Genomic DNA, 26382 nt, shown 5'->3' with positions numbered 1-26382 from the left:
TGAGCTGCATTCCTGAGCATGCTCCAGCTGCTCTCCCTTCAGCTGCTTTGATGCACAGTTTCACCTGGCTCGCAGGCTCTTGGGAAGACCCTGGTGGAAGCTGCTTTCCCTCAGTTCTTTTTCTCTGAAAAATTCTCTAGGATAGGTAGGATGCTGGTTCTAGAATAGCCAGTCCTGAAGCCCATCCAATCTGATGGGAGCAGGACTACATCAAAAACTGCATTTGGCAAGGGGTCATGGAGTAGTGTAATTTAGAATGGCCCTGCTCCAAACTGCTCATGATTTGATTGTCAAAACACAAGTACTGGGGATGGACAGATGAACAGGAATATCTTGACCAGTGGTGTTCTGAGCGTGCTGTGCTGAGGTAAGAGTTGGCATATAACAGTCGGTGAACCTGAGAGAAAATCTGTCCCAAAGTTGTAATGACAACTTTATTGAAAATGTATCTGTGTTAGGCCAGAAGGCAGCTTTTTTCCCTGGACAGAAGGCTCTGTGCCTTTATGCCTTTATTCTGCTACTCTTATCTTTTGCAACAACTGAATCATCTCCTTCCTAGGCCTTACCAAAGTCCCTTGGCAAGCTGGCCAAGCTGACGAACCTGAACGTGGATCGGAACCGGCTGACATCCCTTCCAGCTGAGATTGGAGGCTGTGCCAATCTGAACGTGCTGTCCTTGCGAGACAACCGCCTGGCTCTCCTGCCACCAGAGCTTGCCAACACCACTGAGCTTCATGTCCTGGATGTGGCCGGGAACAGGTCAGCAGCAGGGAGGGTAAACAGGCTTGTAGGCATGTGGCTGAAGAGGCTGCTGGTGTGTTTTGGGAGACACTGGGTCTGTGCTGATCCCAGCATCCGCAGCTTGGAGAAGCCCAGACTGGCTGCTTAGGGCTCTGGAAAGAGGCGTGTGTGTCTCAAGCTTTGCCTGTTAAGCCCTTCTCCCTGTTACTTGTCTGCATTAATTCTACCCTGTATTCGTGTGGGGACATTCTGCCATGTGTGAAATAAAGCTTAGGGGACATCCCTGATCCACTGTCTTCCTTCCTGCAGATTTTTTAGTTTTGTGTCGTCAGCCCTCAGGTGATTGGTGTCAAAGCCTTGTTTGTGACATGGACAACCCTATGGTGTGCCAATATCTGTGATCTGTTCTGAAAGATTCCTGCAGATTTTAGCTGCAGTTCTGTTAGTTGAGGCTGCTATTTTTTTGTAGCAGTTGGAAGCTGACCAGAGCTTCTGTTTGGAACACTCTCTGTGTACTGGTCTGTGAAATCATAGTTTTTTTGCCCTCAAACCGCTCTTCAAAGTTCACCATTTTCACATTGTTGATAGGAGCTGTCCTCTGCCTAATTAGCAAACTGATGAGGGTGGGTTACCAGAGCCCAGTCTGTGGTGGCGACAGAGCCACAGGGCACAAGCCAGCTGCTTCAGTGTGGTAAGAGTTGAGGGATCCTGCAGTGACTTGGCGCTGTACTTCTCCAATGTAGCCGAAGCAGTCTGGAGCTGAGTTGAAGTTCCTTTGTTACCAAGTAAGTTTAACCAGCAGTTCTTTTCTTTTGCAGACTGCAGAACTTGCCTTTTGCCTTGACAAATCTTAACTTGAAAGCCCTGTGGCTGGCAGAGAATCAGTCCCAGCCCATGCTCAAATTCCAAACAGAGGATGATGAGAAGACAGGAGAAAAAGTTCTCACTTGTTACCTGCTTCCCCAGCAGCCCTCTCCTAGCCTAGGTAAGAAACTGCATTATGAGCGCTGTCTGCAGTACCATATTCTCTGAAGAGTGCTTGGGAAAGAGGCCTTGCACCTTCCTCTCTACTTGGTTGGACTGTTTTTCGTTACTGTGATACCTGTAGCAGACCTAGGCTCCTGGATGGCTGGTGGCAACTTTCCAAGGCAGAGGTGGTTAAAACTGAGAAATTGCTTCTCTGCCAGGTGGTAAAGAAGCTGCAGCCTAGTCTTCAGAGTCTTCTGCTTTGGTCTGTTGACCAGGTAGTTGTCTGTGAGGTTTGCTTACTATCACAATGGTATTCTTGTGTCAATACTTCCAATTTGTGCCTTAATCCTACCTTTTCCTTAGTTCTTGGGTAAGAAGTGCTGGAACTGAACCATTCAGGTGCTTTTGTAGAAGCTGCTGTAGGTCTGGTAGGAGACGTACAAGAGGTGATAAGATCTGGAGGTTACACCCTTTGTCCTCAAGGCCTCTGTGGTTTGATGCCGTGGGTGAATACAACAGTGGTGCCCTAATGGGTTGAGAACTGTCTTTCATCCAAGCCTACAACCTTGCTCATTCAGAAAGTAGCTCCTACTGTGTTATCTTTCTCCCCAGAGAATCTTTTGCAGAACAGCGTGGAGGAGAGCTGGACGGACACCAATTTAAACAGAGTCAGCGTGATTCAGTTCCTAGATGAACCCAAAGTAGATGATGAAGAAGAGTCTGGAGCTGAGAGACGGGTAAGAAGAAGAGTTTCTGGAAGTTTATTAGTTCCCTATGGAGACACTGGCACAACCTAAACTTTTTTCCTAAGATGGGGAGCCACTATGGTGTTAGTGTTTCACCCTGTAATACTGCTGCAGGCATGTACTGTATTTTTGCAGTCTGAAGGGCATTTGGTGCCCTGAGGAGACAAGCCAGGTACAAAAGAGAGTTCCCTGAGAGCCTCTGTGCAGATTTACATTTTGACAGCTGTCCCATGGGAGCTGAGTTGTGACTGCTAACCTGCCCGTGGAGCATTTGGGTAGTCGCGAGATGCTAATAGTCAAGAGTCCTGTCAGGACTGGATATTAGTTAATCCTCCCTCAGTGGGGAGAGCTGCACAGCCAAACTCGAGGCTGGCAATCTCCACCACCCCAAGCCATGGAGCCAGGTGCAAGCCCATGCTGTGGAGTGTCCTGTTACTAAAGTAGCTATGCATTGTAGACAGGCACCCTCCAAAACTATGGAAGATTATTTTTCTTTAATTGCAGATACAAAGGACAGGATAAAAGTTTCAGTTTTCAGTGAGTACTCTATTTAAATTCTTCTGCAGGCATTTCCCCCCCCCCTCCCCCCTTTTTTAGTTTGTGGAGAGAGATTCTCTTGAGATCTGAATCCTTCTAATAAATTGTATTTGCATCTGTCCTTGCAGCATGCATATGCTGCTGGTGTTTGGAGGGTTTTGTGGGGTTTTTTTGATTGCTTTTACCATTGTTATTAATTCTAGAATACTGGTTTTCTTGACTCTCAGCTGGAATGGAATTAGTCAAGCATCACAAATGCTGGTAGTATATGGGCTTGTCAGACATACTAAGAAACACCAGAGGGATTAAGAAGATACTCCACATGTGTGTTCCCTTAGGGGTTTCTGTGTTGATGATTTTGCATTTACTAGGCCTGAAGCACGATTTAAAACCTCCCATCTCTAATTCCCCCCCGGGTCCCTCTATCAGATGGAGAGCAGGCTAATGTCTTGAGAGTGAGCTCTAAGAAGTGTTCTCTGCCTCTCTTTTCTTTCCTCTTCTCAGCTACAGGCTATAGTAGTGGAGAGGCCCTGATCAGATCCTGCAATGTGACATTTAGGTTATGTCCAGCTGGGGCTCTGACACTGATAAAACATGTTATTTGAGGTAATTCAATCTTGAGGCATGGCACATGCTGCTCTGACTGTTGAACCTCCTACGTGTTTTTCTTCGGTAGGGCTTACAGCGCAGAGCAACCCCTCATCCCAGTGAGCTGAAGGTTATGAAGAAAGTGATTGAAGTTCGGCGCAACGAGGTACATGCTGCAAAGCCTGACACGAACCTGAATTCTCCTAACTCAGATGTGAGTGCTCTTCACTAAGAGATGGATAACTATTGAGAACGTGTAGCAGGCTTGAGGAGTGGGGAGACAGCATGCGTAAGCTGGGCAGAAAGAGCTTGCTTTTAGGAAAGGTTGGAAGGAACTGAGCATGGATTGCCTGGATTCCAAGGGCTGGAAATCTGCCTTGTGGTGTCAGCTGGGGCCACTGTGGTAGAGCAGGAGATGCAACCAGGAGACAGAGAACAATGTAAGGGGAACTGTGTGCGTTGGTACCACTTTTGTCATAACGCAGGGAGGATGAAAATAAGAGGGAGAGGAAAAGGCAGCTGTGATATTCCTAGTAAAGAATAATGGGAATGGAGTGCTTGGAGGAGGCATCTTGCTGCCCAGGTGTGATGCTAAGAATAAATGCCTGTACAGATGGTGGAACAGGGGTGGGACCTAGGTGAGATGCAGCAGGCTTGTCAGGGAAAGCAGCAGGCAGCCTCAAGAAAAAGCTGGTTCTGTTGGTAGATCATACCCCGCCTTTCTCCAGTCACACTACATTGCTCTGTCTGCTGCTTTGGTTTCCTCTTGACTTTTACAATCATCTTCTCAGGAGAAGAGGCTGAGCGCCATGTCAAATCGCAGCGAGGACTCCCACCTTTCCAACAGCACTGCCTCTGCCGACTTTAGGGGAGAGGAGCAGGCAGAAGAGGGAGAGAGAAGCTGGCCAAATGGGCAGGTGCCTGAGATGCGGGAGCTGGAGAAGGAGGTGAAGCCCAGAGCTGAAGAGGAGCATAAGGAAGTTGCTGACCAAGAGGAGGATGATGTGGAAGTGGAATACAATGAGGTAGGAGCCTAGGAACTGCAGCAGGGTCATGATAAAAAGTGGAAGGACTTAAAAAGTTTCAGAGAAAATGGTAAATGGAGGTACAGAGTGTGATTCGGGCATTACTGGAGGCAGATACAGGCTGTGGAAGCCAAGTGCAAGTAGAGATTCAGGCAGCCTGTGGGAGCTGGGTCCATGGGTGACTAGGAAGGACAGTGTGGGAGCTAGACAGGGACTGTGCAGAAAATCAGAGTTACAGGTTTGAGTGTCCTCAATCCCTGGAGCTGACAGAAGATGCATCTGAGTGAAAGGGTTGATATGGAAGAAGGCAAGCATGGTAGAATTTTAATGTGTATTCCTGCATCGTGTTTAGCACAAAAGCAGCAACACTGGCTTTGCCTGTGTTGGTAGTGGGGGGACAGCAGGTTTCTGCACTGCCTCCAGATATGTCTGTTACCTGAGGTTCACAACCTTTCTGGGGCTTTGCTCTTGTAGCCCACTGTACACTTTGCTGAGGACACACTAATACGGAGTGAGGGTGAGGATGAAGATGAAGAGCGACCATTCCCAGTGGAGAAACAGAGGCTTATCCGCAAGGACACGCCCCACTATAAGAAACACTTCAAGATAACTAAACTGCCCAAGCCAGAGGCAGTGGTGGCCCTCCTTCAGGGGCTGAACAGTGATGGAGTCCCCAAAGAGGAAGAGGAGTTAGGAGGCTGCAATAACAACACAGAGCCCGAGGATCAAGAAGAAGCATGGGATGAGGATGACAAAAAGAATGGAGCTTTATCTGCTCAGCCCTCAGTGAAGGTAAGGTCTTGCGGGGAGGGGGGAAGGTCAGAGGGGTGCCAGACCTCCCTTCTGCCACTTTGAATTACCAAACAGGTTGATGTGATACCAATGAAAACATTGGCAAGATGTTCCAGCACTTCAGGAGAGACATGCTGAGGGTGGGAGAGCTGCAATCCATTCTGGGGCTCATATTGTCCAAGAGCTGTGCCATGTTGTTTATGTCTGACTCCTTGCGCTGTATCCAGATTCTTGCACCCTCCCTATTATGTGTGATGTTGTGTTCTGTGCTGCAAGAACAGTTCTTTTGTCCCATCACTGACAGGTTCTTCCATTCCTTTCAGTCGCCTCCTTGCTTGCTGGTTGTTTCACCTCATTTGCAACAGGATGAGCTTTATCCCTGGATGGATCTAATCTCAGGCTTACGTTCAGGCTGCTTACACTTGTTTTTCTGCCACGGTGCTTCCTGGAGAGGAGCGGGTAGAGAGAGCAGAGAGAAATGTGCCCTTCCCGTTGGTTACACAACTGTGCCTGCCCCAGCACAGATGCAGTCTGGGGTGTGCATTGGGATTTAGGGGAATTTTTGTTCTCAAGTTTTGCCATTACCATGGGGCCACGATGGGCCTTTTTGTTTTTGCTGGGGGCTGGTGAGATAGGAGGTCCTTGGGTCTACTCAGCTGAATTACCCTGTTTGGTTAGGGACACGCAGAGATTCTTGTTCGAGGAGGATCCTCACAGGATGGAATAGGAGTACACTGGTGAGGGACCCTGCATGAGGTTAGACCAGTTCTTACTGAAGTTGGTGCGATGGTTTTGTGAGGTGTATTTGGTAGGCAGGGTTTGGGATGTGGCTGAATCTCCATCATAGTTGGACACCAGCAAATCTCATGGGTGAGATGTGAGTCTCTGAACTGGTGGAGATGCTGGAGTAAAATCTGTTCTTGCTGTTACCACACACACTCCAAACTGTTGGGATTGTTTCCACCCCACGCTGGAGTTCAGATTGCTCAGAGGAAGGTTCTTGCACTCAGGTTTGTTTCAGAGCCTTTGTCTCAGTGGATGTTTACCTTGCTGTATCTGAGCTGCTACAGCTCATCCCTTGTTCCTTAGGGATGAGTCATATAGTTTCCTTACTGTTTGTGAAGCTCTTTGAAATGAAAAGGAGTTGCTGCTGCTTGCAAGAATGTGTGAAGCCATTTCGAGTCCCTTTCATCCAAGACCTGTCATATGGGGAAATGCCCTCACCCAAAAGCTTATTTAGTCAGGGACTCAAAGCTGACCCATTGGCAAAGCCTGCAGAGTCTGTGTAGGTGTTGAGACCACAGGTTTGGTGTTTCTATCGGAAAGTTACTTTTGTTATCGGCTAAGCCTTCTGCTTGGAAGTCACAGTTTTCCTTTTTGTGGGGCTGGGTTGGATGCCTGCTCCGTGAAGGCAGATTTATTAGCTTACCTCCTGAGTTGTCTTCCAGAAGTGGGAACGTGGGGAGCAGTGTCCCTGTACAGTGGGGTTTCAAGTAAGAGGTGCTGCATACATGCATTGAAGAAGGAGGTAGGACGGGGTGTGCAGGAGGCTGAATCCTTAAATCAGGGGTGTTCTTGTAAAGACAGTTGGTTTTCAAGAGGAATTCTAAGGTTTCCTGCTTTTGGGAGCAGGTTCCCTGAGTGTCTGGCAGGATGTGCTGTTCCACTGGAGGTTCTTCCCTTTGCAGGAGGGACCAGTGCAGTGTGATTTGGGATTGCTTTGTTCCTGTGCAGCAGCTGGATGGCACCAGAGGTCCCTTTGTGCTTTTATCCTGTGGTGTTTAATCCCTCCTTCTTCACTGAATGACTTGGTACAGAGGGAGTAAAATCAGCTAATAGTGTTCAGCTTGTGAGCTTCATGGTCACAGCCTCAGAGTGCCAACACAGACAAAATACGGCCTTAAAGATGCAGCTTCCAGTTAGCTGGGCCAAAGAGCACTGACACTCTGCATGTTGTGAGCCCCAGGAGCAGCCCTGTCGCTGGTTCTCGCTGGTAGGTGGTAATCAGGAGTGGTGTGAGTGGGGTCCGCTCTGGTGCTGTGCGGCCAGACCTGTCGGAGTGGCGTGCGTTTGTGTGTTGGGTGGTGGTGGTAGTGGTGGCGGGTTTGGTTTATGCTCCACTAATCCGCATGCCTCTTTGCTGGTTCCTGTCCTAACAGGGGGTGTCGTTTGATCAAGCCAATAATCTGCTGATTGAACCTGCTCGCATTGAGGAGGAAGAGGTCTGTACCACTCCTACTGTTCTCTCTCTGCCAAAAATCATTCAGTCTGCTTGATTTGCTTCCCAGGCTCACCCATTGTTGTAGGGGAAACTGATCTCTCTGGGTCAAGTGGCTTCTGGACCTGACTGATCACAAACACAATGATTGTTTCCTCCCTTTGCTTTCACCTCCTTTCCCTACTTTTCCATACCTGAGGTGAGAATGGCTGCTGCAGATCAGGAGTGAGATGGAAGAAATATAAAAAAAAACAAACAGAGGGAGCTGAAGCGGAAAGTTCAGTTCCTATTTGCTATGCACTGAGGAAAGAGAAAGTGGAAGAAAATAAAGGTATATTTCCAGGGGTGGTGGGTAACCCTGAAGGAGTGGAAGCCTCAGGAATGTGCTGTGTATGACCCTTTGGGAGAGGGAGGAGGACCTAACTCATCACTGTGCCATTCCATGAGAAAGGTGGACTGAAGGTAATGACTCGTGCATCTCCCCCTGTCGAATCCCCTCAAGTCTTCACGCGTAGCACTTTGGAATGTCAGAAAGAGGCAGGTGGCACTAGAAGGTCCGTAAAGCACATGTGTGATGTTCTGTACCCAAGTTTAAAGTCTTGCTGCCTTAGCTCATCCTCTGATTACGATTAACTTCCTGAATTTGTTTCCAGGTTTTCAGTATGCTTGCCTGATCCTTTGGGTCAGTGGGCTTTCTGCAGGCAATGTTTCCAAGGAACTGTTGGAAGCAGAGTGCCACCGGCAAAGAGGCAGAAACTGTTGTCAGAACCAGTGGCTTGCATGAAGGTTTCTTCCCTTAGGACAGTGCAGTGGTACCGGACCCATGAGAGTGCTGGCCTGGGTGTCTCTGTGAACTTGGCTCTTCCTAATCCCTCAGGTGTAAAATGGAGGATTTTCTTCCTTGGTTTTGGAGTAAGACTTTCTGGGGGGAAGATAAATCCTTTCCACTTCAGGCAAAACATGAGCTGGCTCAGATGCAGTCCACTTTTAGTGTGTCCTGAAGATTTGTCCATCTTCACTCTAGATCACAGAGAAGTGTAATATTTCCTGTGTTTCTCTTTTGCATAGCTCTTCTGTCAGTCAGAGGCAAAAGTGAGTATAGTCAGGTGCTTCCTGATCCCTCATTTAGGAAATCACTGCTCTTGGTCCTTCTTTCCAGCTGTTAGATGTTGTGTTGCATTTGCAGAGTTTTCTTGCTCCTGAAGGTGCATGGGCCCAGGAAACCTCAGTCTTGTATCAGGAAGCAGTCTGCCTTCATCTTCCTCGGCTCCTGCCTGTGCTCTGCCCACATCTGATGGAAGTGCCTAGAACTTCTCTGTGGTGGCTGGTGAAGGTAGCTGGTTAGAGGCCCCAGGTCTGCTCTGTCGTCTCCTTTGTGCAGATCTCTTCCCTCACTGTAAAGAGCAATGTGGTAGTGTAGCTCCCAAGGACAAGCGTACCAGAGATCTACCAGGTGTGTGGTGGTAGCTGAAGTCGCCCCAGAGCAGACCAGCTTTGGGAAGCCATTGATTGTCCTACAGCTCTGGGGGAGTGCTCAGCTCAGTGGATGGTTGCTGACCTCTCCGGTCAGTGATACTCTTATCATTTTAGTGGAATCACGTTGGCCACCTACCAGGACAGCAGCTTGTGTAGAAGATTCAGTCTCCAGAAACATCGGCGAGAGTGAACTGTGGGACTCGAGCTGAACTGGGGCCCTGTGCAGCTGGGACTCCTCACTCACACCAAGAGGGCTGCCTTTGCCGCCTTTCCTAGCACATCGACTGTGAAAAGCATGTGCCCCTTGGTGATTAGGTGGAGGACAACAGGAGAAATATTCAGGACCTTAAAGACTTCTTAGCATCCGAGTAGAGAATTAGCTTTGGAAGTGGCCAGTCCCAGAAACAGCATGTACCTGCTGTTTCCAGGGATGATTTCATGTCCTTCGTGTCCTTGAGAAGAGCCTGTGATAGCTAAACCAGCAGGCTGATGAAATGGAGCAAGAGTGGGGAGCCTGGTGCCCCTTGAGCAGCGCAGTTTAAGTTCATAATGCTGCTGTCACACTCCTTGTATAATTTCATACAGCTCTCGGAGAGAAGGAAGTACTGATTGTTCTTTGAGCCTAAACCATACTCCTGAGCCAAAGACTAAACATGTCAGAGTAGAGGTGGAGACATCTGCCTAACTTCTGTCAGCACCCTGCCATCAGGATGTTGGGAGCTTGGTGCTATGCATGCAGCTGGTACTTCCAAAGCTCCTTTAGCTGTTAGTGCCAATGGGAGTCTACTACAGTGAAAGAAATAATTTTGTTCAAGCACATGGTATCTTATGTGGCTATCTGGGTTCCACCGCTGACTCTGTTCCCAATGTTTTGTCTCGGTCTCCATCTGCACTGCAGAAATGGCTGTATCTGGGTTGTAGAAGGCTTTTGGAGGAGAAGCATACCGAGCTGCTATTTGAAGGCGCGAGGTTGCACCTGAAGTCTGTCTGTTTTCTGATAATTGTTGAAGGAATAGTCCAGAAAGAGCTGCTGTGCAGATTGAAGATAACAGTGGAAAGAAGGTCCTGAATTCTGTTTAAGTGACCAATGCTTTGTCTGCAGTAATAGCTGATGGCATCCTTCTGCGTTTGCCGTCTTCTGCAGAGCACCTGAAAATTTCTAAGTCATGAAGGGCTCTGCACTGGCAAAACTTGTGCTGACGGAGGAGCTTCCCAGGTGTTTGCTTCTCCCATGATGCACGAGGCTGTCTAGGAAGGATACACTGCTAATTTCCCTCCCTAGGAGAAAGCTAGGCTGATCTTAGATGCTCGAAGTGCCTTCACTTCCTTGCCAGAGGGTGGGAAAGATCCCTTAGCTGCTTCTGCTCAGATGTCCTGCCCTGTCGCTCTGGAGTCAGAAGCGAGTCAAGACTTCTCCATAAAGGAGTCTTGTCATGTGGAAAAAGCTCAGAAATACTACTGTTTGTGTCTGAATGCAGGCCTCGTACTTGGCACCACAATTACCGTTCGTCAGAGGCAGCCTCTGACAGCACAGCTGGGTCCTGAAGCATCCAGTGTTAAGGGGATTCAGCTTTGAAAAGGTTGGCCCACGTAGTGCGTAGCATCGTGATGCCCTGCCGTCATCAGCGCTTCTGTTCATCTCAGTGCTGCTGCTGTGATGCTTTACACTTGGACCCCTGCACCTTGGTCTGGTTTTATTATTTACTGGGTGAGACCACGTACTCATCAGGACATTGTCAGGTTTAGAATTCTTATGCAGCACATTTGACTTTCCCGCAATGTGACCTGTACGTTCTAAACCCTGAAAAGATTAAATAAAACTCTCTTGTATAATGCAAGAAAGATTGTGTCACCTGGATTTGCTCAGCTGGCTTGACTAGAATATAGTTTCTGAGAGGGTGGAGTTCTCTCAAAGTTATGAGAAGGTACAACACCCTGCTTTCTCTCATTTAATTTTTTTAAATGACGAAAGTTCCCACTGAGCAAGGAAAGAATATGCCATATTTTCTGTTTGAATTTGTCTGACTTTTGATTTATTGCCATAGGAATGTTTTAATGACCTTTTCCTCCTGGGTTGAGGGGCCCTTAGCGTTCTTTCCTATGCTGTGGCCCTCCAGCAGTTTGGAGGTAGGGACTGTAATCTCGTTTTGTAGATGTACAGCTTTGCATGCAAGTCTATAAAGGCACAGTTTGAATACGGTTCACCTACAAAGTGACAGAGGTAACTTGTGTGATTGTTGCTTATTCATCATGCGAATTTTATCTGATCTGAAGCTTTCTTAAGGACCAAGCAGCAAACTGTGGAGTGATTTTTTACACAAATGCAGAACTATCAGCAGTTTCCTGCTCTAAGAGTGTGGCACAATCATCTGGTTTTGCTTTCTCGAACAGGAAGCAATGAAGTAGTGTGTTTAACAGAGAGGGAAGATACTGTGTTTAAATGAAACACTCCACTGTGAATCTGATTTTCTATTTTGAAATAGGAAAACACAATGCATATAATAGATGTGGGTCTTGCTGCTTAGGATGAGGATTATACAAAAAATTTAGGCATTAAAATAACCCCTGTAGGAATTAATGTGGCTTAAGCATTTGGATGCCTTTAAATGCCTTATTGGAAGCTCAACAGTATTTTCTGACTCTGTCAATAGAAGAGAAAGCTATATCCTGGAATAATTTTGAGGCTTTGTGATGGAAGACAATCACCAGCTTGGATCTAGGAACAGAAATGAGGCAAGACTGGGATGAGTTGCCATTTCTGGAAGACACACTTTAGCCAAAAAAAGTGCTGTTCAATTCAGGAGCAATGAGTTAAATTTACAATAAAGATAACTTAGATTATTTGAAAGAAATCCTGAACTCGTGTCTCCTACCACCACTAGCAATGAGATAACATATTTCATAAGTCTGTCAAACTTTTTGTTAAATATAGATTATTTTCTCCTGTTACTTGACGTGTGTGCACACATTCAGGTTCCTCCTACTGGGAGAAACCGAAAACTTCTCCAGATTTCTGCTTCTTGAATGATTAAAAAAATTACTTTCAAGCTGAGCTTGCATTTGTTAATTCATTGTTTTCATTATTTTAGCTTGGGGAAAAAAACCCTCTTTCCTGCTATCTGACCCTTTGTCTACTTGTCCATGGTATATTTTTATGGACGTCAGTCCCAACTCCTAGCCTTCATTTTGGTAGATTAAAGAAACCAAATTCTTCTAGTGTTTTCTTGTAAGACAGATTTCCATTCCCTGTCTTTCTCACTGCTTTTTCATTCACCTGTTCTACTTGAATTCAGGTTGGTTGACTGTGGACAACATGTCAGAATGTATTCAGACTTCAGTTCACTAAATTCTGTAGTTTTTCTTCCACTTCAAATGTGGTAGTTTCTGTTCACGGATGGGAGTTCTCGTCAGCTACCTAGCTTTTTGTTCCTGCATTCATCATCAAGGTCCTCCAGACTGTTGGGGTACTTGGATGTCTCTGCTTGTATGTTCTGAAATGAGTGATGCCAGGTTTAGTGCAAGAGTTTTCCATTTATCTCACTGTCACCTCGGACAAACACTCTCCTACTGTGCTGCGTGCCCTTAGCAGCACAAAGTTGAAACAGATTTTGGAAGACAGTTGTAAATTCTCCAGTCCTTTCAATCTTTTAATTGTATATTAAATGATGGGCTAAAATGGACCTTTAGAACAGCAGAAAATTATTGGGCTGAGGGGAGTTTGTAAGTGAAATTTTGTAGTCAGAATGATGCAAAATGAATGACTATACCAATGATTTTACCACGCACAAAGAATCAGTAAGAATAGGAATAAAACCTCTTTACTGCTGAAGAGAGGAAGAAAGATAATGTGTTTGAGTCACTCATGCCAGCTGAATCCGGCAGGACTTCCATGTCTAGGTTTTTGTCCCATTTCCAGTTCTGGGAATGGTTGAAGGCCTGGTAGCTTTGCCCAGTACTCACATTGCTTATCTAAGAAGTTGAATGTTTTACTTTCCAGAGGGACTCTGTCCTGTTGCATTCCGTAGTTGAGCCAGCCTGGTTCCTTTCAGGATCCTCTCTTTTGCTGTTGTCATTTACATGCCTGTGAGAAACCTGAGTGGCCATTGTGATGAGGAGGAAGTACTAGCTTCTTAAATCCCTATTTCTGGAATTCATTAGTGAAAGAACTAATCATAGAATCATAAAACAGACCAGGCTGGAAGGGAGTGAGAACGGTCCAGCCTTTTGTGGGAGAGGGAGCCTCGATGAGATACCTAGCACCCTGACCAATCTCATCTTGAAAACCTCCACTGCTGGGAACTCTACCATGTCCCTGGGGAGTTTGTTCCAGTGAATGGCTGTTCTCACTGTAAACATTTTTTTTTCTTACCTCAAGATGAAATCATATGTCTATAGAGACACACATACATAAATAGGACTATTCATATCTATCTATAATCATTTGGAAAAGACCTTTAAGATTGTCAAGTCCAACCGTGATATATCATGATATATGATTCATACCTATAGCTATGTATTCACATCTATATATATTCATACTAAGATTAATCATATCTGGATGAACCTAGTTTTTTATTTATAGTTCAAAAGTCATATTTAATATTTTTAAAAATGCATCATTTCTTCATCCTCACTTAATGAAATGTTCACCATCTTGGAATATCTGGGGAAGGGGATCTGCAGGAGTACACCAGAGCATTTAGCATTGTAGGTCGCCTGTCCTGTCTGCTTAATGCTGCTGTCAGTCACTTTGGCTCGCAAACTTTTCTTGTTTGGTGCTGTCTCTGATTAGTACTAAACTGTACTAAACTGGGGGGAGAGGTGTTTAGTAAGAAGACAGTAAAGCGCTTGACGACTCTGATATGTACCCTACTACCTTTGCCTTGCAAGTGTCCATCCCCTTGGTAACTAAAAATCCCATCTGAACAGAGGACGAAATAACATCAGAGCCAGAAAATCTTCTGCTCATGCCTAGCAGGCTGCTCGTCTGCCAGGGCAAGAGTTTTCCTTCGTGTTCCTTTTTCCGTTGTTCGTTTTTAATTTAGTTCTCGATAGCTCATGCAGTAATCTCCCACCTTCCATTTGGTCACTGATATTTTCAGCCTATCCCCTTGTCCTCACAAGTTACTGCTTACTGAAGCCAGACAGATTTAACTCTTCTAATCTTTCCTCGTGAGTCAGTGCCTCTGGCTGCTGGACTCCCGTGTGTCTCTTGCATTTTTGTGCTATGCAAGTACCTTCTCTTTTGCTGAGGTGTTCCTGGAAGAAGGACACACAGTTGAGTGTGATGTCTATGAAAAGATGTCTTTAATGGTGGATGTGAGGGGTTTTCTTTGGGGATTGGAAACCGCAGACTTTAGCAAGACATGGTGATCTTTTCGCTCGTATTTTCCCAGTTCTTTGCAATCTGTAGTTTAGGATTTCTGGACTGTTCATACCTTTGTACTAGACACAGTGGAGCTTCTGTCTATGAAATTGTCTGATCTCTCCAATCCCTTTCATACATTTTAGTTCCACAGTATTTAGTGGCAATAAATTACATAATTTACTTGTGCTTTATATTAAGAAGCTTTTTTTTTTTTAAAGCCTGCTGCTGAAATTTCAGTGGGTATCCCTAATTCCTTTGCTGTTACAAACATGGACTAATTGATCATTTCCTGTAAAGTTATTAACTGTATGAAAAGATAAAGATGTCTGTACCCCCCCTTCTCTTATTTGAAGGCTTCTAGCCTCCCTTCATATGGAACTATTAAAATTTTTACTGTCAGTGATTTGGAATAAGATCAGACCTTATACAGTTCTTGGCAGAACCCTCCTTCTTGGTTCTTCACTGGTGACTAGTACTTGACCTCTGCTGATTCTTAGCTTGTGTAATATAAACCGAAAACCAGCATCCTATGATGTCAGTAAAATGTCTTGTGATAACAGTTTTCGAGTTTTACAAAAGTCTGCTTATTAAATCTTTGCTATTACTTTATCATCCAGGTTTAGAGTCTTGTCAAAGAATGAAATCGAAGTGTGTGTGTTTTTTGAGACACCTAATTTTCACAAAATTCAGCTGTTCTGCATGGATGCTGTTTCTGTGTGCCTGCTAAGAGGCATGCATGTTCTTCACTTTTCTGGAATTGGTGCTAGGGTGACAAGCTGATAGTTATAGGCATCATCCTGTGTAATCTCTTAGTCTAACAGCACAACGTAAATGCTGTTGTAGGGTATCATGATTTCAGAATTTTATAAATGTATCAGAGATGTTGGTCAGTTGTTCAGCTTTTGGGTACAAGTTATCCAGTCCTTTCAACTTTTAAAATGGTTATTCCTTGTTGAGGATATTAAATCAATTCTTCAGCTGCTGTTGGAGTGAAGTGTGATTCATCACCTTCATGTGATGCAGGTACATCATCGTGCTTCTGTCCAAACACAAATCAGAAGTATTTATTGCATGTTTGCATTTTCTGTGTCACTGTTGACAATCCAGGCTGATTTAAAGTTTCAAGTGAAGTAAATGGAGGGATTAGACACCTAGATGCATCCAGAGGTGTAGCAAGTTGCACAAGGTGTCTGTCCATGCAGAAACTTGCCGTCTTCTGGAAATTAAGCCCTTAAACCCCCACTCCCTTGGGTATGCCTGGAGAAACAACTTGGTCTTTCAGCAGGATCTGTGGTAGAACGGCTCCATGCTTTGGCAGTTGAATCCTGTGAATGTCTAGTTTGCTGCCTCTGTGTCTGCTGTGCCCCTGCCAAGAGCAAGTTGCAAAAATCCTCAGCTGGCAGTTCCAAGGCACAGCACTGAATGCTGTTTCAAGTCTCTTGGGCAATACTTTGCTATCCCTGGCTGCTACTGAATAGCAAGCCAGTCCATGTGTGCAACATTTTTAGTTTCTGCAGAATGGTATATGTTTACTCCCTGCAAGCTGGAAAATCTCTCTGGATCAAGTGAATCTGTTAAAAGGTAGTATATTAAAAATGTATGAAAAATAACTGGAGGTGGAATCAGTCCTTGTTTGAGTGTGTTCCCTGGCATCGTATAGGCAGAAACACAGGAGGTTCTAAGGTGAGGAGAGGAGCGGAGAGGGAGATATAAATGCTTCCTTGGCTTGTGCTTTGGTGCCATCGATGATAAATGGATTTTCCCCTAGCCTCCAGTGGGAGTTCGGGGGGGTGACAACTCTTAGGCTGAAATGGCAGCTTCTTTTAAATTTTCTCACTCTTCTCCTTCCCCAGTAATGCTTTTCTGTGGAGGGCATCGATGCCTGTCTGTCTGGGAGGAACTGGGAAGAAACACTGGAGATGTTGCCCACTTAATGAAAGCTTGCCCCTTCTGCAAAGAAAAGAGCCAGAGTCAGCTGGGCAGTGTGTCTGAGATGAGCTGTTGCTGTGCGGTGGGTGGATCCTGCAAGAAGAGCAAAATACCTAGGAAAGTCACTGGCAGGAGCTATTGTAGGGGTGGAAGCTGTGCTGTCCCTGCTGTTAGGGCAGCTGTTTGCCATGTGTCCAGAGCATCAATCTAGACGTCATGGAAGTCAAAGCAGCTCTGAAGCAGCCTTAGGACAGATGTGCTTTCAGGAAGAAATAACTGACTGGTTTAGTGCAAAAGGCAGTGTCTGGGCTGTAATGTGAAATACTGAATATAAAACTGAAAGGCTGTTACAGGCTACTGGGTCCAGTTCCTTCTTTCTCAGGTTCATATTCTTGTCATTTATTCTTTTCATAGATTTCAAACAAACATTCACCAGTTCAGTTTCTTACCTGTTTTTATGGGAGAACTAATTTGCTTTGCCAGTTTGAAATCTTCTTTCTAGCCTAAACAGATTTATGTCCAGCACAAGACCATTTGCTGTTGTTCTGGCAGTGTCTTTAAGCTTAATTAGGTCTGTTTCCTCCTAAACTAAAAAACAAAAAAAAAAGGTGGTTTGCTTTTTAGGTGTATATCGATAGACATAAGGTTCTTAGCCCTTAGTCCAGTTGACTTTTCTGGCAGATTTCCCCATATTTTCAGTCTGGTTTCTATGAATTTGTGAAATCCTTGGGTTTTGTTGTTTATCCTTCAGTTAGTTTACACAATCAACTTACTGCGCAACTGAAAGTGACTTTTTCTAACCAGTGACGTTGTATATTCCTTGTTCATTCTCAAAAATAGCAATCCTGTCCTATTGATCATCAGCTATCTTGGAAATACCTGGATCCTGTTGTTAGAGCACTCTCTAGTTTCTTGTCTGGAGATCTAGTTTTCCATCATCTTTAGAAGCTTTTGTGTTGACAATAGATACAACTCTTTAAACCATTACTAAAATCCAGTGAGACTGGAAGAAAAAAAAAGTGGTATTTGTAGTTAGATCCTAATAGACCTCTTCACACAAGAAGTGTTAGTCTGATCTACAACTGGTTTTAAAGTGTGCTATCAATGACACGCAGTGCTAGCTCACAACTTTACTACATTCCTCTGAATAATGAGGTAATGAATATTCTTTATATTCTGAATAATGAGGTAGTGAATGAAATCAAATAATCCTCACCTGAATAATCCTTGTCTTTCAATACTTGGATTTTACTCAGTCTCTAGGTCTTGCGCTGGAGACTATGTTACTGCTGGTCTGTCTAGAATCAGGGGTTTCCTTGTGAAGACCCCAGCAGCTTTCAGCTACCCTCTTGGCTGGGCACCAAAGGAGATGGCCAGGAGCCCCATTTTAGTTCTGCATTTCCTGTGGTGGTTTTTTGGTTCTGTTTTAGGCTTAGCAGAATGTGAAGCCCCACAGGCTGTTGCTTCTGTCATCGTAGAAAGTGAAGAAAGATTTGAAGGGAGGGGCTAAGGAAAGCAAGTTTCCTGCTTCTTTTGCTGCCCACGCTGTGGCCTGACCTAGGCCAAGCAGACCTGATGTTGAAGCTAGACACCTCTGCAGCAGCCGCTCTCTGTTCTGGACTTGTTTCCAGAGAAGTGATGTCTGGAGGACAGCAAATTTGGTTCTCTCCAGGAGCCTTTGTACATTTCTGTCACTTACCTCACCAGCTCCTTGGTCCTTGGCTGTGACAGATCCCTGAGAGAGGCCTATCTGTCCCATTCCTTTCCCTGTATCCTACCACATACTCCCTGTCTTCCTTCTTACGTCTGGGGCGACATTAACAGTTTATGTTGGTGTCCTGAATAATAAGCAGTTTCAGTTCAAGTTTGACCAAAAGTTTTGCTATTGGAAGTGGGCATAATTTGGTATGTAGAGGGGGATATAGGAAGGAGAAGAGATTTCTGGATTGCACAGCTACAGTCTTGAGCCTGCCTGTGCAGATGGGAGAAGAGGAAGGAGCTAGGTGGACAAAGCAAATGGCTTTTCTGGAATCACACATCGATTTCTGTTGATAGAGCAAAGCCAAGTATCTGTCCAAGGTATTCTGGAAGAGATGCCATTCTTGTTACTGCACGCTATGTTGGGGTGACCCTTAATCTCTCAGCAGTTGTATGGAATTACACCCCAAAGGGAGCCATGTGGTGGAGCTGGGCTGTGATGTGAACACTATCCCTGTTTCTTTATCCAGTCCCATCCCACTGCTGTTCAGTTTACTTTGTGGTGAACATCTCATTCCAATGTGTTCATTACAGGCAAACTGACTTTCGGTCTTGGGATATGGGTCAGAACTCAACTGTGAAAAAGGATTTGTTTGTTGAAATGTATCATGACTTCGGTGCCTTTGAGGCATGGATACCACAGCTTACACAAATATTTGAGTGGGTGCATGCAGATAAAGTTTATACTCTTGTGCTTATTCTTTAAGTAGTCATCCCTTGCTCTTCAAGATGTTTTGGGTGTTTTCCCAATCTGCACTGACCTGTAACCTGTGTCCATTCTACTTCCAGTTGACACTGACTATCGTGCGGCAGACAGGGGGGCTGGGCATCAGCATCGCAGGGGGCAAGGGCTCCACCCCCTATAAGGGCGATGATGAGGTAAGACCCTGGACTGTGTAGTTATTGAAGGCACCCGCTTGCAGGGACTAGTCTCTGTAGCTGGAGGTTGGATGTCTGTATGTATCAGCTTTGTGGCTGGTTTGGGCTTGCAGAGCAAGGTGGGAGCAGCCCGAAGGAGGAAGCTGGCAGGGCTGAGCGGGCTCTTGCCTCTGGAGCACAACTGACCGCAGAGAGCAGCAATGAGAGCAGCTGTTTCTTCCCCATCTGTGTCCTGATGCGCAGGGCTCACAAGGCAAAGAGTATGGGGTTGTTTTCCACGCGTCCGGTGGCATCAGCTGTGTTACGCTCTCGTCCCCCTGGAAAAAGATTGAAGTGTCATTCCCTTTTCCCCTTTCGCACCTGCGAGGTAGCCCTGCCGTGGGATATCTTTCCCCTGTCTACCAACTCCTGAATGGGGTGATGTGGCTGTCCTGTGCCCACATCCAGGGTACGGGATTAGCCAGGGACTTCCCCTTTCCCTTAAGCTGAATGGGGCGGAGTGGTCTCTTTACACTTTAGAGGGTTGAGGAACGGGCTCCACCTCTTCTAACGAGTAGTTTTGTTTCCAGGGCATCTTTATTTCCCGCGTGTCAGAAGAGGGTCCTGCAGCTCGTGCAGGGGTTCGTGTTGGGGACAAGCTTCTGGAGGTAAGAACCTAGCAACTGTGAAGAAGTAAATGCTTCTAATGACTTGAGAGTGGAGGGAGAGTATGGTTTGGTATTTATTTGTATTGTGCTAGTTTGTAGGCCAAATTAAACTCCAGGAGCCGTACAAGAGCAAACCAAAATTCCCTTGGCTGATAGAGTTTAATTAATGTTAATGTTTAATTAATATTACTGTTAATCTTTTGCTGCTTTAGAAGGACAGAAATTGCTCCTGTGTTCACTGTCCCTCAACTCTGAAGCGTTCTGTAACCCAGGTGGGAAGAAGCACGCAGCAGCGTGTGCCCATGTCCGCAACAGGCTGAGCAGCCAGTCTCTACACATCTGCTTTCCCTCTGTGGGGCAAAAGTGGACCTTGTAAGATAACTTCTTAACCAGGGAGCCAGCCATATGCCATACTTGCCTGTCCTCAAATTATTTAAAAATGTGATGAATCATACAGGATTGAGATGTACTTGAGGAAGGGCCTGCAGGAAAGCTGGCGAGGGACTTTGTACAAGGGCTTGTAGTGATAGGACAAGGGGGAATGGCTTTAAACTAAAAGATGGCAGAATTAGATTAGATATTATAAAGAAATTCTTTACTGTGAGGGTGGCGAGGTGCTGGCAGAGGCTGCCCAGAGCAGCTGTGGGTGCCCCATCCCTGGGAGCTCAAGGCCAGGCTGGACGGGGCTGGGAGCAACCTGGTCTGGTGGGAGGTGTCCCTGCCCGTGGCAGGGGAGTGGGACTGGATGGTCTTTAAGGTCCCTTCCAACCCAAACCATTCTGTGAAGGATTGATGGCATTATGGAGGGAACAGGTGTCACTACAGTGCTGGACAGAGATCAAAGGAATAAGTGGTCTGTGTTTGTGTGATCTGATGTGGTGTCTCTCGGTATCTCATGCACTCCTACTCTCTGCAGCCTACATATTGGCTATGGAGGCCAAAGCATTTGCCTAAGTAGATGTTCCAGTCTTTCTCACCACTTACTTGGCTGGCATTGACCGTGGCAGAAGTCAAATAAAGTGCTATGCGATTCTGTAATTAGATGTTTTTGTATTGCCTTATGAGAAAAAACTTGATTCTGGAGTTTCAGAAGTTACCTAGTTCACTTCTGCAATTATCATAGGATTGTCTTGATAATTCTGTGAAGTTTAAGTCCAAAATGGAATATGCACTTCGTCTAGCCTTGTATGTTTTAGGGTCTTAAGTGTCACTGAGCATCCTTGAGCTGCACGTGTGATACTGCATTTTGCTGCAGAATGACTTCCATAAGGGAGTCAGCTCTTGAAGATTGAAAGGTGGACAATTATTTCCTTTCCCAGCAGTTAAATTCATGGCACCCTACTGTTTCATGTGAAGTGGATCCTTCTTCAGTTACAGCTTTGGGAAAACACTAATGTTTTTTCACTTCCCATGATGCCCATTTATCTGTGCCTCTTGCAAAAGTGATGAACCCTCGCAACATAACTCAAACACATTTGTCATATTCCTTCTGAAGGACGGTGTTATGTCCACAAGTAAGGCATGGCTGAGGCACATCAGACTCGGGTTCTGTTCTCATTGGCTCTAATTTGTGAGGAATACCTCTTTACCCCTAGAGCAGGGATATGGAGCTTTGCTCAGTAATGAAGGCCATGATGGGAAGAAACCCTAAATTCCGTGAAGCGGAGGAAATATATTTGTATATCTAGTTTTCAGGCAGAGCGGCAGGCAGATCTTTCCTGTAAGTGTGTGTTAATATGAAATGAAGTAGCTGCTATGGAAAGAAGACTCTTCGTCTTCATGGGCCCCCACTTTGCATTTTCTCAGTCTTGTGATGAAGGAATTTTTTACTGAAATCAGGGAAGCAAGAGTGGAGGGAATCAGGTTGCTTCCCTGAGAGCTGCAGAACCTGGTGTCCTCCCTGCAAGTACTTCACTAGTTTTGCATGGAGGGGGCGGAAATAATAGAATCGTAGAATCATTCCATTGAAAAGACCTTTAAGATCATTGAGTCCAGCTGTTAACCTAGCACTGCCAAGCCCACCACTAAACTATGTCTCCAGGTGCCACATCCATATGTTTTTTAAATACCTCTTGGAATGCTGTCTAAACCACTTTCCTGGGCAGCCTGTTCCAGTGCTTGACAACCCTTTTGGTGAAGAAATTTTTCTTGAAATCCAATCTAAACCTCCCCTGGTGCAACTGCAGGCCATTGCCTCTTGTCCTATTGCTTGTTACTTGGGAAGAAGAGACCAACCCCGCCTCGCTACAGCCTTCCTGCAGGTTGTTGTAGGGAGCGATAAGGTCTCCCCTGAGCCTCCTCCTCTCCAGGCTGAGCACCCCCAGCTCCTTCAGCTGCTCCTCTTAGGACCTGTGCTCCAGACCCTTCCCCAGCTCTGTCGCCCATCTCTGAACACACTCCAGCACCTCAATGTCTGACTTGCACTGAGGGGTCTAAAGCTGAACCCAGGATTCTAGGTGTGGCCTCACCAGTGCTGAGTACAGGGGGACAACTGCCTCCCTAGTCCTGCTGGCCACGCTATTTCTGATACAAGCCAGGATGCTGTTGGCCTCCTTGGCCGCCTGGGCACACTGCTGGCTCATGTTCAGCTGGCCACAGACCAGCCCCCCCAGGCCCTTTTTCACCATCCAGCTTCCCAGCCGCTCTTCTCGCAGCCTGTAGCTCTGCCTGGGGCTGCTGTGACCCATGTGCAGGACTCGGCATTTAGCCTGGTTGAACCTCATACAGCTGGCCTCAGCCCATCAGTCCAGCCTGTCCAGATCCCTCTGCAGAGCCTCCTGCCCTCCAGCACATCAATGCTCTCACCCAACCTCATACCGTCTGCAAACTGCCTGAGGGTGCACTGGATCCCCTTGTCCAGATCATCGATAAAAGACACTGAACAGAACCGGCCCCAGCACGGAGCCCTGGGGAACGCCACGTGTGACCAGCCGCCAGCGGGATGTCACTCCATTCCCCACCACCTCTGGGTCTGGCCACCCAGCCAGCTTCTAACCCAGTGCAGAGCACACCCGTCCCAGCCACGAGCAGCCAGTTTCTCCAGGAGATGCTGTGGGCGATGGTGTCAAAGGCTTTACTGAAGTCTAGGTGGACAACATCCACAGCCTTTCCCTCATCCACTAAGCGGGTCACTTTGTCATAGAGGGAGATGAGGTCAGTCAGGCAGGCCCTGCCTTTCATAACCCCATGCTGGCTGGGCCTGGTCCCCTGGTTGTTCTGTACATGATGCGTGATGGCCCTCAAGATGATCTGCTCCATAGCCTTCCCCAGCACCGAGCTCAGGCTGACAGGCCTGCGTGTGTCAGTGTATGAGGAGGTAGATGTCCTTATTGAAGGGAAACAGGAGCTCACTGGTGGGGTAGAACTCCTCTGAAATGAGCCTTTACTGTGCTTGGCAGAGGCTGCCCTGGCCTGGGAGCCTCCTGTGCTGTGTGAGTGCAGGGAAACTCCCTTGCAGGCAGCAGGTGAGATCTGGGTACCCCTGTGGGAACAAGGTGTCAACCCAGCTCTCTAGGGGATGAGCTGTGCTTCCTTTGGGCTGGAGCCATCTGTGCAGCTGTTTGAAAGAAGTCCGCATGGAGGTAAGCGCTGTGCCTGGTTCTGTCTGTCCCCAGGTGAATGGCGTGTCCTTGCACTGTGCTGAGCATCACGTGGCGGTGGAAGCTCTGCGTGGATCGGGAAGCTCCGTCTCCATGACAGTTCTGCGGGAGCGGATGGTGGAACCAGAGAATGCCATCACTGTCACACCGCTGCGCCCTGAGGATGACTACAGCCCTCGTGAAAGGCGAGGTGGTCTACGCTTCCCAGAGCGACCCGAGGGGGCACCTCCTACAGAGAGATACTCCACCTGTCTCATGCGCAATGAGAAGGGTCTGGGCTTCAGCATTGCTGGTGGCAAAGGCTCTACACCCTACCGGGCTGGTGACACGGTCAGTAACGATTCCATGGGAAGGAAGATGCTTAATCCCCATGTTTCAGAAGTACTTGGGGAGCAGCACGGGGGTCTTCCTTACCCATGGGCATGCATCATGGCAGCATGGCCTTGGGCTGGTGGGCCAGGCGGGCTCTGAGCACCAGAATCTGCTCTTAAATTGGGGAAGGAGAGAAGTTTAGAGGGAGGTGGAGCTGGGGCTCACAGTCCCTGCCAGTGACATTTAATCTTGCTACTGTCCTCTTGACACATATTCTGGGCTCCCAGCCACATGAAGGCTTTGCTGCAGCTGGAGGTTTTGCAGGTGGCTGTAGGAGCAGAAGAGGGGTTGTGTGGAGTGAGAAACGAATGGGAAGTGCCAGGGCAGGGGAGGGGTCTGTGAAGGGGGAAGGGCTGAGACCTGCCTGGTGTCCAGGAACTATTCTGGAAAGCCAAGGCCTGGTGAGGGGAAGCCCAGGCTGCTCTGACTCTTCTGCCTGTGTTTCAGGGGATTTTTATCTCACGGATTGCAGAGGGTGGTGCAGCCCATCGGGACGGGATCCTGCACGTAGGAGATCGGGTCATCTCGGTGAGTGTGGGTGTGCAGGGAAGAGGGTCTGACTCAGCTCCCTGCCCTTCCTTGTACAGGGACTGCTTTTCTGTCATTGAAGGTGGATTTTGGGGGTCCTTCTTTCAGTTCCTGGGCCTTCTGGGAGAACATTTAATCTTGGTAGTTCTACCCCTGCCCGTGACTTGTAGTGGGTGCGGTTAATGCAGTTAATGCCTCCCCTTTCCCCAAGCGCTGCGTGTGAGTGCTTCCCCACAGGAATGGCATGTGGCAGTCCAGGCTGTACTGGAGGGGGATGATAAGACGGCACTGCCTTAGCCTGGTGTCCCTCCAGGGCCTCGTAGGACAGCTTGGCGGCCTTTGCCGCAGCACAGTGTGTGGGGAGGGAACCCCTCTGGGGCACAGGTGACGGGCTCTCCGTGGAGAGCAGGGTGGCAGGGGTCAGCATAGGCTGAAGCAGAGGGAGGATGCCTGAGGGTGGTGTGGAGCTGGGCAGGGTGTACTGCAGTGCTTCCCCCTGCTTTCATTTGAAACTCAGACCCCGGGTTCCTTTCCTGTTTGTGTCGGTGGTATGGATCTCACTGTTGCCTCTAACCCCAAGTCTCTCTGCCTAATGCGTCACTTGCTCCCCCTCCTGCGGGGAGAGTCTGCTGAGTCTCCTGACCCTCTTCCCAAGCTCGCATGCTGCCTCCAAGTGAAAGCTCCTGCATCCTGGTGCTGGTGGTGGGTTTCTGATCCAGCTGTTGTGGTAAGAGCACGTGTTACCACAGAGCTGGCGTGAGTAAACACTGATACAGCCTTGTCAGTGCTGGCTTCTGTCTGCTCTATCCCTAGGCTGGGGGCTGTGTTGTATTTGCTCTGGCACAAAATTTTAGTGGAGCTCTAGCCCAAGTCTGACATTCGTATCTTGGCAGGAGACTTGAACTGGTACAGCATCTCTCCCTCGTTGCTGGTGCTCCCTTCTCCTCCCAAAATCAAGCCCTGACCCTGATTGTTGCCATGCAACCTAAATTATTCTGGTTTTATTCATCTTTTGATGCTCCACTGGTACAGAGGCATGACTGAGAGGCATAATTGCGGGCACACAGCTTATCATGTATTGATTTTCTCTACCTGTGGCAAGAAGGAAACATGAGATCTCAGAAATAGAGTCAAGTCAAATCTGTCCCCACCCCACATTAGCAGCTCTATTTATATCCGTGGGCAGCTTCATAGGAAAAGCAGATCTAATTCTCTAGTAATAGCTTGCAGTGTCTTCAGACTGCAGTGTATGGGCTCAGGGCTTACAGAACTCAGGGCCTATGTTAGATGATAATGTGGACGAAGCCCTTGCTGTCGTCAGTGCAATGATGAGTGCAGTGTTCCTGCATAGGTAGGAAGTAGGTCGGTGCTCTCAAGCATGGTCCTCTGCTCTCGAGGTTGTTACCCGTGCTGAAGTGTGTGTTAGTCATAAAAGGTTTGGTGCTGATCATCACTTGCAGCTCAAATCTTGTGCTCAGTTATGCTGAAAGCAGGAACAAATTACTGTCTTCTAGGAGAACACTTACCTAGTCTGGGCTATTTATGTAACTTCTGTGCCTTCCTGCGAGTTGCCTGGCTGTCGCCTCTCCAACAGCCATGCCTTCTGGCAGCAGTTGCCATCCTGCCTTTCCTGCTTGTGGAGTTCGCTGCTAAGTATGATATCCACACAGTGGTAGTGTTACATCCTGAAGCCTCTCGTATCTTCTTGGTGATATTTATCCTTGAGAATATCTGCGTGCTGTAAAAGATGTGTGAGCAGTGGTGTGAGTTCTGCTGTATCTCTGGCAAAAGCTGGTGCTAGATTGGAGCTGCGGGGCTGCCTTGGCTCAGTGATACTGGATGTTGAGGGAGTGTCTGTTCACTCCAAAGCAGTGCCCGCAGAGCAACCTGTAAATTTCCTCTTTACTGCAACTCTTTTGAAGCAGCGGTTGCCCATTTTTATGGGAAAGTTTTTCAGGATGTGGTGTTTCCTGGAATGGGCAGGTTGCATGTGTTCCTCTGTAATCTGCATGGGGAAGGCAGGAGGGCCCTTGTTAGGACACAGAGGTGGTTTCATAGGTCCAGCAGGCAGAAGCCCATTTCCAGAAACATAGTCTCCTAGTCATGCCTCAGTTCTCACTTTGCCAAAGAATTTTTGTTTTCTTAGGAAAAGAAATACAGCACAGCTTCCTACTCTTCCCTTGTACTCTAAATCGTCCTGGACTTCCCTG

General features: G+C 47.1%; 1 protein-coding gene across 28 annotated transcripts in view; it reads left to right on the top strand.

The window, feature by feature from the left end:
- SCRIB (scribble planar cell polarity protein) overlaps positions 1 to 26382 on the top strand; it is a 116886-nt gene that overhangs the window by 29964 nt on the left and 60540 nt on the right. For 26 of the 28 annotated variants that reach the window (XM_040585407.1, XM_040585399.1, XM_040585397.1 and 23 more), the window contains 11 exons: positions 560 to 759; positions 1560 to 1726; positions 2323 to 2447; positions 3670 to 3795; positions 4373 to 4606; positions 5081 to 5398; positions 7558 to 7620; positions 18937 to 19026; positions 19596 to 19673; positions 23288 to 23602; positions 24092 to 24172. In XM_040585407.1, the coding sequence (XP_040441341.1) occupies positions 560 to 759; positions 1560 to 1726; positions 2323 to 2447; positions 3670 to 3795; positions 4373 to 4606; positions 5081 to 5398; positions 7558 to 7620; positions 18937 to 19026; positions 19596 to 19673; positions 23288 to 23602; positions 24092 to 24172 (1797 nt within the window). The remainder of the gene's footprint in view (positions 1 to 559; positions 760 to 1559; positions 1727 to 2322; positions 2448 to 3669; positions 3796 to 4372; positions 4607 to 5080; positions 5399 to 7557; positions 7621 to 18936; positions 19027 to 19595; positions 19674 to 23287; positions 23603 to 24091; positions 24173 to 26382) is intronic. The other 2 variants (XM_040585380.1, XM_040585385.1) reach the window with 2 other exon arrangements.

Source organism: Falco naumanni, chromosome 3 (genome assembly GCF_017639655.2).
Source record: "Falco naumanni isolate bFalNau1 chromosome 3, bFalNau1.pat, whole genome shotgun sequence".
Classification (NCBI taxonomy): Eukaryota; Metazoa; Chordata; class Aves; order Falconiformes; family Falconidae; genus Falco; species Falco naumanni.
This window is presented reverse-complemented; position numbering and strand designations above follow the sequence as displayed.